The sequence below is a fragment of the Dendrobium catenatum genome, unplaced genomic scaffold, assembly GCF_001605985.2.
Source record: "Dendrobium catenatum unplaced genomic scaffold, ASM160598v2 fragScaff_scaffold_1483, whole genome shotgun sequence".
NCBI classification, from domain to species: domain Eukaryota; kingdom Viridiplantae; phylum Streptophyta; class Magnoliopsida; order Asparagales; family Orchidaceae; genus Dendrobium; species Dendrobium catenatum.
In genome coordinates, this window is record NW_021319945.1 from 1,927,941 (window position 1) to 1,946,204 (window position 18,264).

The 18,264-nt window shown below is 32.9% G+C and overlaps 1 protein-coding gene across 1 annotated transcript in view; it reads left to right on the forward strand.

Moving 5' to 3' along the window:
- Positions 1-18,264, forward strand: part of LOC110115436 (prostaglandin reductase-3) — a 94,812-nt gene that overhangs the window by 43,628 nt on the left and 32,920 nt on the right. The window contains 2 exon segments of the mRNA XM_028700340.1: positions 11,364-11,490; positions 11,606-11,741. Coding sequence (XP_028556173.1) covers positions 11,364-11,490; positions 11,606-11,741 — 263 coding nt within the window.

An 18,264-nucleotide genomic window follows, 5' to 3' on the forward strand; every position in this document is an offset into this window, starting at 1 on the left:
CTTAACTAGCTGGGAAGGGAAAATAAAGTAGAGAATAAAGGGACAAAACTAGCTGGGAAGGGAAAATAAAGTAGAGAATAAAGGGAGAATTGGAGAGGAGAAGAAATTCACTAGGAAATAAATTGAATTTGTATTTACAAGAATGGGTGAGATTGTGTTGTAGGCAAACCTTAAGCTAATAGTGCATAAACTGAAAATCTATTAATAACTCTTAACAAATAAAACTATTTAAAGAATTAAATGATCGATACACGTCATTTACTAATGAGTGAATTCCTTATCTTTACTTATGAAGGTGGAGCTATCTCAACTGCTTTACCTAGTTGACATGCTTAATGAGTTAATACCATTCAAAAGCTGCTTTACCTTTAATGAAGGTGGAGCTATCTCACCTGCTTTGCCTAGTTTTCAAGTATAACGAGTTAATAAAATTCAAAAGCATGCAACTGTGTAATCAAGCCTACCAGTTTGCTTTCAGTACTCTAAAAAAGCTAAGTGTAAAAAAATGTGATTTCATTCAATGTAGTGGTCCTATGACCTATTGTAATCTCTTAAGAACTTGATTCTAGAGTACGATTGGCTCCTTTACAAAACTTCTCTTTTTAGACATTTTCATGCAGACCTTTACCTTCTATTCTTTTAAACAATTTGTTCTCTAATCAGTGTGTTGGGTTATTCATGTATGATTTCAAAGGTTAATAATAAATAGCTTTATTTATTATAAAAATGAAGTATTATTCTGTGCCATATATGGTAATTATGGAAAACTTATATTTGTGTTAGAATTTTTTGGGGAGAAGTTGGTATATATATATATACAGAGAGAGAGAGAGAAGCGATAGGATTGAGGTTGAGAGGCAAAAAATAGGATGATAAGGAAGCTTCAAGACCAACCTAGTGTATTTTGGAGGTTCTTGTGTTGTTTTTAGCCAAATTTTAAAAGGCATGGAATGATAATATCTTGAAGTTGTAAAAGCTTGCTGATCGTGGTGAGAAGGTGCCTAGAAGCGTATGATGGAAATCAGAGAAATGGTGGGTGATGTCATTTCTTATTGTATGATGGACGATGGGGCACATGGCGAGCTAGAGAGCACAATATAGGGATGGAGCATTTGATTGATTACGAAAAGACTCCTCTACCTTCTGTCTTCTTAGTGTGATAGAGAAACTGAGTGTCATTTTCCTTGAGATTGAGTAGTTTTTTTTTTAACTAGATTTTCCTTGCATTTGACTAGTGTTTGTTTTAATCAGATTTTCTTTGGCATTTGACTAGAGTTTGTTTAGTTATGGGTTGAGAGTTTATACAAATGCTAACCCCCATAATTAATTATTGCCCTACTTTCAAGAGTTCTCTCGATTAAAGAGGTTGCATGGGCTCAAGTTTTAGACTTAGATTTGGTAGTTCCATGTAAATTTATTTATTTATTTATTTTTTTGGGGGGCGGCGGCGGTTAAACTCAATTAAGATCTGATGGTTCCGTCATCGTTGGCATATCTATGAATCCAATATGCCAAGGTGTAAGGTCTTTGAGTGTTAGCATCCATGGATCTCGATTAACATATCTATGAATCCAATCTGCCAAGGTGTAAGGTCTTTGAGTGTTAACATCCATGGAGCTCGATTAACGACCAAACTTTGACTTCTCCTAGGTGACTAAAGCAAATTGAGGTGGATGTTTGTGATGAAGATGTATTTTCGAGATTGACTTTGACTTGTTAATCATATTGGATTGACCATATCGGTTTCCTATTAGTTTAGAGACATACAATATTTTTGCTTGTGGCTTAGGTGTTTTTGATGTGATTTACAAGAGATCAGAGGCATGACATGGTCATTCGTTGTCCATGAGTTTTAGTTTGATTCAAAGAACCATGAGTAAGACATATCTGGAGTTTAATTGTTTGTTTTGATTTTGATTGATGGGCTCATTAATATGGTAGCTATCCCAAGTTTAGTTTGGGTTTGGGCTTTAGTATGTTTTGCATATATGAATGCATTTGGCGTAGAAATTGACGCTTTAACAAGATTGAAGGTTATTATATGACATTTACAAACATTTGGATTGTATGCATGAATGCCCTAATGCATTGACGATCTTTAAAAAGCAACTTCAATTTTATGGAGCGCTTGTATGTTATTTTTTATTGGTAAATGATCAAAGTTCATACCAATTAGAGAAAAAATGTTACATTAAGAAGCAGTTGCAAAGAGTTGTGTATAAAAAAGAAAAGAAAAAAAAAGGATAAAGATAATATGTAAACTGAGGGAGTAACATTGGCCGTAGGCCCACATTAGGCAGGCACTTGGTAAGTCAAGAATGCCAAATTCTTCTGGAGAATTATTGCGTATAGTTTAAAATTTAGTATACTCGGGAGAGGAGAATGAAGGATGTTTTTTTCTTATTTGTGCCTTGTACGGTTGTTGTTGTTGTTGTTGTGCCTTGGTGAGAAAATAGAGGTTGAACCTTTTTATCCACTAAGCTGGGAAGAATTCTGATAAAATCTTGAGATTGAATAGAGTCTGAATCATTAACCTCCATAACGAAACAATGATTAGTAGCATTGGGGATCATAGTACTTATGCCATGCGGTGGAATTTGATGAATTATTGAGGGACCCTCAATGGATTTAAAGATTGCTTTCCCGGTCATGTTCCTTGAAATATCAGCAACGCTAGCAACCATATTTAAAGACATTAGAGATAGGTGAGTAGGGGAGATATTGACATCAAGCAAACCAACAATATCTCAGGAATGTGTAGACTTAATAGAGGAGGCTAGAGTATGTTACAGAGCATGAGAACATTCCATGGGGAACAAAAGAATGAGGGAACAACTTTCAAAAAGTTGAAAGTTTCAAATTAATTATAATTATTAACCAAAAAAAATCTTGCATGCCCAAATTTGGACCAACAGAACTATCCTAAACAATAGGGGGCTTCTGTAAGTTGATTTTCATAATTTGATTTTTGTAATTTCAGACAAGCCTTCAAGCAGTTGATATATTTATGACCAAATGTTTTGAGAGATTGATGATATAAAGGCAAACCCTCAAATCTCACTTTTTGCCAATAACCATGAGTTTAAATGCCAACCCATATTTTAGCTGCTATGATGCCTGATACTTCTCAAAGAGGTGTGCAGTGTCTGACACGTATCCGACACGAAATACGTCTGACACACCTTGACACATGTCGGACACGCTGAAAATGTATCTGATTAAAAATATATTAAATACAAATTGGATACGCATGTCCGACACGTGTCTTAAATATTTTATGAACTTTTTTAAATGTAATTTCTTGTATTTAAAATTTTTATTTTTTTAAAATATTAAAACTAAATTTTTTATTTCTTCTCCACAACACCAAATCAATCGTCCATGCTCAATATCCCATTCATCAAATATTCTAATTTTTATTTCTCTTTGGCAGGTTATGACTTTGGTTTAACAACAATGCCCGATGTCATCTCAACATCGATGTTTGACGTTACAACATCGACATTTCAAAACTATCTCAACATCAAAGTCTAACACTGTCTTGACATTGATGCTCGACACTAAAAATTTATACTCCCATAATTTGTTAGCTCGTCTTTGTCCAACATCATCTAAACATCGATGAACAACACCCTTTCAACTTTGACGACAGATGTCCTCTCGATATCGATGCCTAATACTTACTGCATAACATCAACGCCTGATTCTTGATAGCATTGTTGTCTCCTCTCGATGCCTGATACACAACATTGATGCCTGACTCTCGATATCCTAATATTAATCATTTTAAGCACAAATTCTAGTTAAATGACTTATTATTTATAGATTATCTTTAATATTATACTTATTTAATTTTTATACACTATTTTTAAAATATAAAAATTATGATATTTTGTCCAACCCGTTTTTGTATCCTATATTTTCAATAAGTGACGTGTCCTTTATCTGTAGCATCGTGTCTGTGTCTATGCATCATAGCTTCGTTGTCAAAGGAGAGGAAACTTCTATTTCATCAAGAACTTGGGTCACAAGCGGTTGAGAGAGTTTGGCGGTAGTAGCACGCACCTGTATTGGTTTGCCAAGAATTGATCCCAATGAGTATAGTAAAGATTGATTCATAAGGTGGAAACGATGATACAAGATAATAACTCAAACTAGGGTAATAGGAGTCTCCTTCGAGGTATCAAAATATTTATACCATTTAAACAAACACATCGGTAAGCCATTCACATAATTGAACGATTATAGAAATATCTGGAATAATATAATAGGCATACATGGATGGACAATCTCTTTCAAATAAGCTAATTCAAATAACTTTAATGCTAATTGTGATGAATTATGTGTATTTAGAATGGATTAGATGAATGAAGTTTTAAATATCAAGTTTCTCTTAAGACATTCACAACTTACAAATTTCTTGAACTGTTGATGAGATTTAACTCTTTTCATATGATTCTTTTTATGAAGTAGTATATCAAGAAAGTAGGAACATAAAACAAAATCTTGTCAATTGATTATTTATCATAAGAATAATTTTCATTGTTGAGTCCTCAGAAGTTGCATTTTTTATTTCACATTCAGTTATATACTCAATTTTGTTGGGAAGTTCTTATTTAGATTTGATTTCATGCTCAATTCTACTATATCCCAAAATTTGACTCTTAGTTAAACATAAATTCTAGTTCATGAACCTGATCTATTATAGGGGCATATTTAAATTTAATAATATTAAATATAAACTCATATTATAACTGCAAATTATTTTATTCTCTTAATGTATCCTCAAAAGAATATTCATGAATTACAATCTTTTCAGTTAGATTAAATTCAATCATACATGATTCTTATGGGCATATTAGAGGTGTGGCCTTAGCCCCTTAAATGAAAATAAAGATTTTTATTTTTATCAGCGTATTAGTAAAACCAAAGTTAGAGGGGTTAATTTGACTTTTAATAGGACACAATGGAGAAAAAAGATTTGTGTAGCCAACCCTATGTAGTTGGATAAAGGCTTGATGTTGTTGTGTATACATGATTCTTATGTTTGTGTGTGTACGCTAGACTTCAACATAAATGATATTAATTTTTCTTTAGGGAGATTAATCACAGGTATGATAGTCCCGAGAGAATGATTGCAATATTTTACAATATCCAAGGATATGTATAAAGTTTCATGCAATATTTTTGATGAATTTTAGCTTAGTTTGTCATTAATTTTTTGCTCAAGATTGTTAGTGAAATAAATAATCATGATATAATTGTCTAAATGCAAATAAGATTTAGTTAAAATGTTTACCGTTTATTACTCTTATAAAAAATATATTTAACTTTTTTATAATCTTTAAATTAATCATGCAATTGATCCATATATTGGAAAATGATAAATATTTATTTTTAAGTTTATATTTCATGTTAACTTGTGATGGCTTAGTAGCAAAACTTCACAAAAAGGATTGCGCATGTCCCAGCATTTTTGAGACATTATATCTTTTGATAACGACATCCAAATTCTCGATCTAATTTGAAAATTTTAAACATCATGATAATCGTGTTGTAGTTGTCTAGAATCATACATTAAAAATTCTTATCTAAATTTTATTTTAAATTTTTATCTTGGTATCATGTCCTATTTTAATTGACAGAATGATACAATCGTTAGCTCTGATCTAAATTGATGTCGTATTCTTAAGGGTCAGTGTTTTCTAATGGAAAGAAATTCCAAAATAATACCCATACTATTTGTGTGTAGCTAATTTAGTTCCAGAGTATCTCGCTTCTTGAATTTAGTCCATTGACATTACAAAATTAATTCAAAATGGTTCTTCATATTGTAATTATGATATAAAATTGATTCTAATTTAGTTCCTTAAATATATAAAATAGATCCTAATTTAGTCCCAAGTGGCCATTTTGGATTAATTTTGTTTACTCTATCCCGACCCGACTCGGTAAGCTCGCATAGGCGAGATGGGAACGGAGGTCGGACGGTAGACTAAAATGTCCAATCTCTAAAACTATCACGATAACGTTTGAAAGAGCCACTAAAACAATAAAATTTAAAACACATAAACAAAACCTCATTAAGATTCATATAATTACATTTTTTTAGGCGTGCCTCTCCTACGATACACGTTACCGCCCCTTCTATTCATTAATAATTTAAAATGATTAAACCTGAAAAATTTTAAAAAACTAAAAGTAAGCCAACGCTTAGTAAGTAAAACATGACTATAAACTACAGTAACTCAAGGTATAATTAGTAATATGTTAGATGTCACATTTCATTAAAACATACCTTAAATTGATTTATTATAAACATATCATTAAACATATATATTATAAAATCATATCTTTCGTATTCATATCATTATTCGTAACTTCTCATTTTGTTTATATATTACAATCATTACAGGAGCCACCGTCTAGTACCATAAATGTACTCCTTTATCATTTCCTTTTTTCACATCCTTTACTATTTTAATGTGTACGAGTACAGCGTCCCTAGCTATTACCATAAGAGGGTGAGCTCCATCAATTCAATATGCACATACAAGCATAATATACTATATCATATCATAATCATATCATCTCATTTCTATTATATATGATCTTTGTATGATAATACTATAAAATATAACATATAAATTGCATGATCAATCATTGGACAAAAGTAATAGAATTATGATCTAAATTGACCATAAAGATTTTATAAACATGCTTGGTCTTTCAAATCATATAACTTGAGAGAAAAAAATAATCCCTGTAATACAGAACCACAAGTACTTACAAGAAATTAGGAAATTGATTATCTTTGCTAGTCCTCCTTCCTTCGAGGTCACCACAAATAATACATATAAGAAAATATTTTAATATTCAACGGCTAAAGCTAATCATCTTAAATTTAATGAAACTACTCCTATAAGACTTCTAAAAGTTCTCTTTTTCTCTCTCTCTCTCTCTCACATTTAAAACATAAGACATATAATAATTCTAAAATCTCATATTTCAGTCTAATTACATATTTTAACCAAATTAACCCTTTACCCTAACCTAAGTTAATTTAAACTAATTTTTATTTTCGGATTTAAAATAAATTAAAATTACAAAAATTGCATTTTTGGGAAAAACACCCTAATCTATAGTATTAGAAACCTCCCTATGATCATTTGAAACAATACTTCTCAATAAATTTCTTAAAAATCTATCAATATGAAAAAGCCCTAATTTTTTTAACTCCACATTTTGAAGAAAAAACTTCATTTTCATGTTTAAGATTATCTCCTAAACCCATCCTATCATTCTCTTAAGGAAAATTGAAGTTTCCCCTAATTTTTTCCTTAAAGAAAATTCTACAAAAACATGAGAAATCACTTGAATACAACTCACCTTAGCCTTCCCTTACTCTTCCCTACAAATTCCTCTCGAACGGCCACCGAAATCCGCCCCTAGGGTCGCCGTCCGTCCCTTGCCTGACGCCTTCTCTCCGCCTCTTTGTGCGTTCGGGCGGAAGAAAGAAATGAAGGGACCAAATAAAATTCGGTCCCTTAAAGCTTGAGTGGTTATAAAAAAATTCCCAATTTACCAATATACCCTCACTTAAAACATCCATGCTTGAATAAACACTAGGGGTAATCTAGGTATTATGAGATTTCTTTAATTTTTATCTCCCAAATTAAATGAAATTAGATATAGTTTTTATATATCAATTTGCTCAGAATTTTGCATAGAATTTTATAAAATTATTTTCGTCAAATTCCGACGACTTTGAAAAATTCACTTAAATCTCGTCGTGGCGCATCAAAAAGCGTGCGATGATTAAAATGACACTTTTTGGGGTTTACATACTCAAATTACTAAATTAGAGAAACATGATTCTGTGGGACTAAATTGGTGAACCTGAATAGTCGGGAGGCTATTTTGAATTTTATCACATTTTCTAATTTTACTAGATTATTTGATATGTTAAACTCACAGTTAAAATTTAGAAATTCACATTTGGAAAAACCACCAGTTAAACAAATATTTGGTTACTTCTGTTGAAAACTTGAATATGAGGAAAACATGCCAATTGATAACTTAATGATTGCACAAGCTGAAGAAAATTTGGTGAAAATTTGTAAACCAAACAAAATACGCAATTCTCTTGAATTCACACCACAAATGAAAGTTCAGTTGTGATGAATTTGACCAAAATCAAATCTCTTACAACACCAATAACTAATATTTACAATACCAATAACTAATATTTGATAAGAAAATATTTTTTGGAAAAAAGTCGCAAATGGGAGAAATTCAAGCTTTACATCAGTACATAGAGATATCTTCCCTTGAAGGTTGTTTATCAGTCTTGTGATGCACCCAAAGGAATCAAACATCCAACCAAGTAGTACAGGATTAAAAGAGAATCATTAAAAAAATTGAATGAATGATAGATGCTTTAGATTATCTATTTATAAAAACCTCATTTCTTTATGCATAAACGTGTATCAGCATTACAAGTCATTCTGCTTAAAACAGCTATTCTGCAATACATGTGTATGGTGGTGCAAAGGCCAAGATGTTAGTTGCTGGTTACAGAAATATGATAGTTCGTTTGCAGCTACAAGAATCCCGCTCCGACAATAGAAGATATGATGCAACAAAACCCACTTAAGCCGTTGAACAAACAAAGCTCAATTAAGCCACATAACCACTACTATATTCCATATTGCAAAAGAAATCAAATAGCTCCAAAGGTATAGAATCCAAGAACAATTAATTCATCGGACCAAACCAACCATCTAATAGTAGAACTAATAGCAATCGTAATCCTATCACTTGAACTAAACCAACCAGAGATTACCCAGATCAGGCATTTTCATAGAAATTTCTAACCTTAAAAATTATAAAATAAAAGTAAAAAAATTGAATGTTATCAAACTTGGATTGCTTATTTAATTGCTTGATGTTTCTAATTAAACATAAACATACAAATCTCCATCACAAGGGCTCATATGGATGGAAGTCTACTCGGATAAAATGAAAACTATACATGCTGACAAAATACTTCCCTTCTATATTTATGATAATTTGAAATGGAGATTTCAAGTAGCTCCAGTGACAGATAAGATTAGAGAGAGTTGCTTTAGATGGTTTGTAATGAACCGGTTGGGGGCCAGTTCAACCGAACCGGCCACTCGTCTCTTTTTAGGAGTCGCGACCTAGGGCAGGTTGCTATTCACGAACAGAGCAACGAGCGGAGCGGGCGGACGACCGAGTGTGCGGAGGGATTCTGAGTTTTCTTTCGCCATTTTTAGCAGTCGATCGCGTTGGAGGATAAGAATTTATCATTCCTTTTCTTTCCTACCGTTAAAAGAGTGATAATTTTAGAAGAAATTTATGTGGATGAGAAGAACGATCGAGAAGGAAAAGGGAAGAAGGTTTGTTAGAATTCTCTTATTCCTTTTCTTATAAATTTCGTCGATTTCTTCACTTAAATGCGAATGATATTTTCACAGAGGATAAGGAAGAGATTGAAGCGAAGAAAAAAGAATTTTAGAAGAGAGGATTTTGGGAGTTTGAGAAGTTCCCATTTGTAAGTAAATTTCTTTTTATAAAAAGTTTTTATTGATATTTTGTTATTGAATAATGATTTTTTTTTTAAAGCTATTGTATGAATTTAGGGTTTTAGGAAGGGAGAGATCAAGTTGTAAGAATTGATCCCGCAAGATTTCAACAAGGAAATTGATTCGAGATTATATCAAGCATTGAAGGCCTGAAAAGTTCAAAGTGGGTAATTATAATTATGACTTCAAAATTTAGTATTATTCTTTTAATATGATATTATATTTTGCATTATAATATTGCTTTCAAGTTTTATTTTTAAGGACTATCATATGTGAAATGTTGAAAGATTAAACGCCTAAATAATTGCAAATATTACTACAACAGAAAATAAAAGAATCAAATAACTTGAATGAAATTATGAAGGTGAATGAAAAAGAATGTTATATAGTATATGTATGTATTAAAGAAATATGTAGACAAAGAAATGACATATGAAAAGGAATAAAGATGTTCAAAATAAATAGAAAGGAATGGAAAAGGATATGTACGAAAACTGTAGGAGTTCACCCCTTTATGGTACTGATTGGGGACGCCGTACTCGTGCACGTAAAAAGAAAAAGAAATAGGAAAATGGAAAAGGAAATAAATGGAAAAGGTTGTACCTTTGGGTACTTTGAGACGGTGCTCTTGTGCAAATCAAATTGAAAAATGAAGTATTAAAGAATTATGAAAGTTTCAAATTGCTTTAAAATGTTTTAAAGATAATGACCAGAGATGTATAAATGAATGAAATAAGGTTAAGTAATGATAAAATACATATTAAATAATATTTATATTGATTGTTTTAAATAGTTACCCACTGAGTTTACTTAGTAAACTCAACCCACGATTTTAAATGTTTCAGGTAAGTTCCTAAGAAAAGAAAATGGCTGAAAGAGAAGAATTTGTCTACAGAAGATGGTGTGCTAATGACAACAGGTCATTTATGTTTTGGGAATTAGTGGCTCTTCAGTTAATAGAAAAGTTTATGTTGATGAATAATTATTATATTGATGGAAATGTAATATCGTCCGACTTTTCGTATCCGCCTCATTAGATCGAGCATCCGGGCCGGGTCGTGACAGGTTTCGTCATGTTAAACATCAGACTTCCGATGACCCTATTAGGAGAGTATATGTATTAGATCCAGCAAAATCAGGAGAAATTACAAGAAATGGCTATAGGAGAAATTATTTAATATGTATTAGATCCAGCAAACTGTACAAATTGTGACAGGTTTCGTCATGTTAAACATCTTAAAACTTATATTTGATGCGGTATATGCCTTCAAATCAGCAAAATCAGTTAAAAAAAAGCCTAAGTGGCTATAGGAGAAATTACAAGAGTCAAATTAGGTATTGTGAACTGGTCCCATGTTCAAATCCGTTTAAGCTTATTTCTATTTATAAATGATTTTTTTAATTGAAATTTTAAATATGTTTTATATTCACTCAGATAACAATAGACTTAAATTTGAGTGTTCACTAAAATTGGAGAGAATTAAATTTTCAATTGTTTGGCTTTATCCTGATAATTCGATTTCTATGAATAGAAATTCATGATGTATGATTTAATTACTATCGACTAATTATTGAATAAATGCAAATTATTTGGGGCCAATTTAGTGCTCCGTAGATCCAAGTTTTATTCATGGAGTCATTCCTATTTTATTAATTGAGTACTCCAATATCGTGCTAATATAAGAACTGTCTTTTTGTTTTATGTTTTTGCATTACTTGGCAGATATTAATTTTTTTTTCTTTTTTGGCAATTAGTGTTGTTCATACTCTTAGTCACAATTTCCGGTCAGCCACTAAAATTGTGCGCACACAATTGAGTTTACCAATTAAATCACAGCACGCTCTTGTTAAAATCATCTATGCTGGAGTAAACGCAAGCGATGTAAGTTATTGTTCATAAATTGAGTTGATCTTCAGTCGTCTGGATATTTTTCTTTTTTACGTTTTTAGTGGTACTGTAATTCCTCCAGACCTCGTATGTATTTCTTTATTGACAGGTAAACTACAGCTCTGGACGCTATTTTAGTGGTAATACAAAGGAAGTTGCTAAACGCCTTCCCTTTGATGCTGGTTTTGAGGTAGTGAAATTTGTGTAATATGTTGCTAACCTTGTTTCATACTTTATTTAGAATTGTTAGTATGATTTATAAATAGCAATTCTATTCAATCTATTTTTTATGTTTAAGGTTGATTTTAAAGTTTATTTGATAAAAATTATTTTGTTGAATTAATATTGCTGCTATGGATTTACTTGCCCTCTCCATTGTCCCTATCATGAAGGCTTCTTTGTCCGAATATTTTGGTTCCACGTTTCGGAATGTATGCATAATAATAAGCTCATCAATGTTGATATAGGAGTAGTAAATGCCTGTATGGTATTTTAAATGAAATTTGGTAGGGAAAAATGAGGCAAAGAAGAGTTTAATCGAAGTGTTACCTTCCGTTTCAGAGCAACTACTCTTGAATGAATGCTAAATTTAAAATTTAATTATCATTTTTCGAGTAACAAAATATGTATGAAGGCGTCAAATAAGTAATGAAAGATGATTTGAAAGAAACAAAATGTTAATCATAAATGAAATCATATTCTGAAGAGGTAGAAGGGAGGGGGCTTTGTGCTCCTTTCTTCTTCATAGTTTTGTGTGCTTCATCTTTAATGGTAATTGACTACAAGTAGTGCATTGTCCTTGATTCCAGCAAACCCGTGCAATGCATGATGAAGAATTATGGATATGGAGAATAAAATGATCACATCACTTACCAACAAAGATATTTGCTCAATAATAAATATAGAAATGAATTTCTTAAATATAATTGAAGAATTGGCAAACTCTAAATTTCTTAAATATAATTGAAGAATTGGCAAACAATAAATTTCTTAAATGTAATTGAAGAATTGGCAAACAGTAAATTGAGAAGAAAAATAAGCTCTACAAAACACCATATAATTAATAGAATAACAATTCTTCGTTAAATACAACTGTTATTTCCTGCAGAGAGGAGAAGATAGCAAAGGCAGCAACACTTGATGCTGACTTGGCAACAATTTAAATTGTAAATTTCTTATTCGTTTTTCCTAGATATAACATTATTAATTTGTAAGAGAATCACAAAATAAATGGAGCTTAGCAACACATCAATAATGCAAGTGAAAACTCTTATTTGTTCCGCATACTTTTAAACTGGACTAACAATATGCAATATATTTAAAATGGACTAACAACAAGCATTTGATATTGGATCCTATAACCTCACCCTATAGCTGAGGTAACCTAGATCCATTCATGTGCTGAATTAAATTATTTAACATGAGTTCGATGGGAGGGTATGTCTTACAGCTCTACTGGTTGAGATTCATATGCGTGCGACTTGCAACCTCTTGATTAAAGGGCAGCCCAATTGTGGCCTTACAATCTTGACCTATAGGCAAGGCAGCCTGGTTTATTAATATATCTGGAGTGACTTATATATATGATGGTTCATGAGTATGGGGCATATAATTTTACCAATAGAGATGAATAAGTGTGTTCTTACAACCTCTCCTTTAGAGGGTGGCCCAATAATGGGTCTTACAACCTCTCCATATAGGGTAGGTGACCCAAAATATAAATGCAAGGCAAAATGTATTGGAAAATTCTATCATCGGATATTTTAGCACATTTTATAGTTTAGCATGTCGCATCCTTCATTGTAAGCTTTGGTGGCTCCCTTGCGGATTGAAGTTAGGTGTCCTTTTGTTTCTTGTTGGGGCATAAGGTGAGCTAGGTTGTTTGTATACATGCTTGTACTTGGAAATATGATTGAGTGGGCAAGATAATTTAAAATGAGTTCACTAGGTTATCAAGGTTATGCATTGACCTTAGTGTATGTTCGAGGAATTAATAGAGCGTGTCACGAAGTGTTTGATATTCATAATGTGTTTTGTAAAGATATTTGAAATTTAATAGCCTCGAGGAGATTCAAACCATGGTGTGGGGTTTATCAAGGTAAGGTAGAGGTTCCATATCCTTTTTCTAAATGAATGATGACAAGCTTTATTTCAATAATTGCTCATCTATTTTAAAAATCTTCCCCATTTTTTTTTTCAACTTGCATATGAAGTATATATAATTTATTTGGGAAGAAGGTAGGAGAAGGTCCACTTGACCTCAAGTATATCACGGACCGAGTCCAAGTCCAATTAATGCTCGGGAGTTGTAATTTATTAAAGTTTTTAGGTTTTTACCTATCACATTTGTCTCATTATACATTATTTCAATATATTTTACTTTTATTTTTATGTTATTTTATTTTGTACTTATGAATCTCGAGTACAATTATATGCCTTAATACATCTATTTGTTCTTCTTAAACTTATCGTAAAGGTTATGCTAGAAATTTTTATCGTGTTTTCGTGTTACCCTCATTTTCACTTAAAACTTCTTGCAGATTTGGGTTGTGAATGTGTATTATAGAAGTTATGAACATAATTTTCTTATATTATTAAATTTATATATTATATTATTATTATTATTAAAAAATACATTTATATTTATGCAATTATATATACTATTATTTTTTAATATTTAAGACTTATTTATCATGCATATAATTATATTTGTAATATAAATATATGCAAGATCCAATGCGATGCATAGATAAGACACTACCCAGAGATTTCGCCCTCATTTTGTGAGGATTTTATGATCTGAGTTCTGGTTTCCTATAGGCGCAAGCCCCTATAGTTAATTATCCCTCCCAATCAAGAGAGAGAACTTTCGATTAAGGCTAGTTGTTAATTAGATACGTATAGAGTACGTGTTATCTGTCATATAGTAGCACCATGGGTTTTGGATGTTTGAAAAGTTTGGATGTTTGGAAATTTGGAGAGTTTGGAGATTTGATATTTAAAATTGGAAATTTCGCCATCTTGCACTTAATACAGATGGTGGGGGAATGGATGATAGACCCGATTAAGATCCCATGGTTCCGTTGTCCTGGGCCATCGTAGTCCCTGGTCTACTTAGTATGAGGAGGTAGTTAACCCAACCTGAGAGAAAGATCCTTGTCGACAGCCATTGGTTGCTTCGTCCAAGGGGACCTTATAGATCTGGGGTGAATGTTTGTCTAAGGGGACAAATTTGAATTCACTTTAGCTAACAGAGGGCTTTGTGTCTTATCGATCATATCCTATTGATTCATATCTCAAGGATTTGATGTCACTAAGGAACGTATTGGCTCTGGCCATAACCGGTATTTCGTGGTGCCATTTGGCGGCAAAACCACCACTCGGTTCAGAGGGCCTCGGGTCATAACCGTTCATCCTGCCGTGCCATTTGGCGGCAAAACCGTCAGTCAGAGGACACGTACCACATCCTTATTGGCAGGAGATTATTTGAGAATGGATCCTAGTGATATTTTTGATTAGGCATTTAGCTCTTTGTGAACTGAAGTAAATTTTAATTTGTTCACCTTGGCAAACTGTTGTGGAGGGTGGATGGATTTTGCTTTAAGTGGTATATGGTTAGATTTCAGTTTTAAATATTTTTGAATTTTGGACTTTGTTGAATTTTGGATTATTGAATTTTGGGTATTTGAGTGGCATTTTGAATTATTTGGAATGGACCCCTCCGGTTGAGATTTGCATTCAACACGGCCATCATCGGGGTATGAGGGGTCATTTCCAATTTTGAAAATATTTTTATTTAAATATTGAACTTTGTTGACCCTATCAACTTGCCGATAGGGGATTGAGTTTCGTAGGCTTTATGCCTTTGTTAGTGAATTCTCATATCCTTTGTTAGTGAATTCTCATTTTTATAAGCCTTGAAGGCCTAATATAAATGTATGAAGACAAATATATAGGTCATCACAACCCTATATTTGTTTGATGGTTCGAACCCTGTCGACTTCTATTGATCCACATAGAAGGATCGGGTTCGAACTTGAATTTACTTATTGACCCACGCAGCATCCCTAGACGTCACGTGTGTACTTATAACACGCTCGTCGGGGCCCATGCTCGTGTTTCGGGGGCATTTTATAATTATTTGTTAGACCTTGTCGACTCCTATCTACTTGCTTAGGAGGATCGGGTTCAACTTTATTGACCCGCGTAGTATCCATAGACGTCACGTGTGTATCAATAACACGCTCGTTGGGGCCCATACAGGTTGAAATTGCATACCCCCTTTTAGTGTACCTATGTGTATACAACTATAGTGCATGTGCAGGGGGTACTTTTGGAATATGACGGTTCTCCTACGGTAACCCGTAGGAGCTTATGCTTATCGTAGCTCTTTAACATCTGCATAAGTGAAACATCAGATGCTAGATCACTGCTCATCAAGAAATTTGTAAGCCTCATTGATCTTATCCAACTCAATGTTTAGAACTTGGTTGGACCGTGCCTCATTAATAATTTGATTGGTTTTCTCTTCTTAGAACTTGTATGGGGATCAGTAGACAACTTTCCAATTATGCCATCATCATTATTTTCTATCGTTAGCCGGACTGTTTAGGAGGATCGTGCGAGGTATTTATCCCTAAAATATTTATTGTCCATATATCTCTTGTTGCTGCGTACCAGGTTCTTTGTTATCGATGATGATTTACAACTAACATGATGGTCTTATATTTTAGATCTTCATTTGCAATCATATCATTTGTTGTGATCACCTTGGCTTTCATCACTTGCAAGTGTTTGAACCCACTGCCCCTCTTCTAGTGTTGCTTGCAAGTAACACTTCACTTGCAAATTCTTTATCTTCGATCATAATTTTCAATGAGATTGATGTCACCATCATCAATTTCTTCATTCCAACTAACATGACTCTCACAAGTGTTGTTGTCAAAATCTCATGCTAATGTTCATGCTCAATTCTTTGTAAGAATTCTTATTTGTTAGTGGCTGTTTGATATTTGTTGGAAGACCTTTGTATTGTTGTATGCTTTGAGAATTCCATCATTCATTGCTTGCAAATAAATGATGCATTTTCTTTTGAGAACAACAAATCATGACATTGAATTTAATTAAATGTTTATAATTCATCAATACTCGTAAGCAAGTAGAGTTTGCAAGTCTCTTATTGTCCACAAATTCCATATATTTTCTTTTACATTTAATTTAGAGCTTACCACTTGTAATCTATTATGGCTCATTTGAAATTCTTTGGGTCATCATTAAAATCAAGTCCAAACTCAAGTTCGAGCTTCTCTAGTTCAAGCTTTGCTCCAAGTTTGAGTTCAAATGGTTCAGAATATATCTCTCTTGAATCTCATGAGATTCAAAGTCTAGCCTTATCGTAGTTCAAATAATCTTGTTAAGTTCAAGTGGTAAGTCTATATCCCTCTCACTTGGTTCAAAAAGTTCATAAATCTTAAGTGATCTTGTTCAATTCAAGTTCATTTTGATCAAGTTTGAATCAAGTTTAGTTCAGGCTTAAGATGAGCCTCTTTCCTTCATTCGAGTCCCATGTAGTCTTTGAGTTTAAATTCAAGTTCAGATTGAGTTCATGTCCAAGCTTAAATCAAACTTTGTTCAAGTTCTTGTCCTTTTCGGACAAAATTTCGGCAGCCTCCCGGCGTCTCCCCTGTTTAGGAGAAAAAACCAAGAGGCAGCATTCCCCTCGACTCTACGTGAGCGCTTCAGATAGGTGTCAAAAGACACCGCGATTGCATATTTTTTTAAAATCCCCGCCCGCTACATGAGCGTTTAAGGGTTCCGAGCAAATTTTAAAAGAACACAATTTATTTCCCCCCTCTGCACTACGTGAGCTTATTATTTTTTATCCCCCTCGCCTCAAGTGCCGCACTGGTTTCCCTCTCTACTACGCTACGTGAACGCGTAGGGGATTTGCGACTCGTCGCTAGCATTGAAGAAGGATTTTTAAGTCCTTCAGGTAGGTGTCAAAAGACACCGCGATTGCATATTTTTTTAAAATCCCTGCCCGCTACATGAGCGTTTAAGGGTTCCGAGCAAATTTTAAAAGAACACAATTTATTTCCCCCCTCTGCACTACGTGAGCTTATTATTTTTTATCCCCCTCGCCTCAAGTGCCGCACTGGTTTCCCTCTCTACTACGCTACGTGAACGCGTAGGGGATTTGCGACTCGTCGCTAGCATTGAAGAAGGATTTTTAAGTCGTCGCAAGCGCCGCGCCGGTTTCCCTCCCTACTACGCTACGTGAGTGCGTAGGGGGTTTGTCGGCCCGTTGCAAGCCACGATATAAGGATTTAAGGTTAGAAAAGTTATACCTTTGAGAATAACGACGGGGATGACGATGGCGGTGTAAAGTGCACAAAAAAACATCTCTTTTTTTGAAACTTTTCTTTTTCTTTTCTTAAAAAAAAATCATTTTGTTTCAAATAATAGTGATAATATAAGTAATAATACTAACCATAATAATAATATCTACTATAATATTACTAATATTAGTAGTATAAATAATGATTAACACTAAATAAAAAGATAACAAAAATGTAATGACAGTAATATTATATACACAAATCATTTTTTTTTTCAAATAATAGTGATAATATAAGTAATAATACTAACCATAATAATAATATCTACTATAATATTACTAATATTAGTAGTATAAATAATGATTAACACTAAATAAAAAGATAACAAAAATGAAATGACAGTAATATTATATACACTACCTAGGTTTAA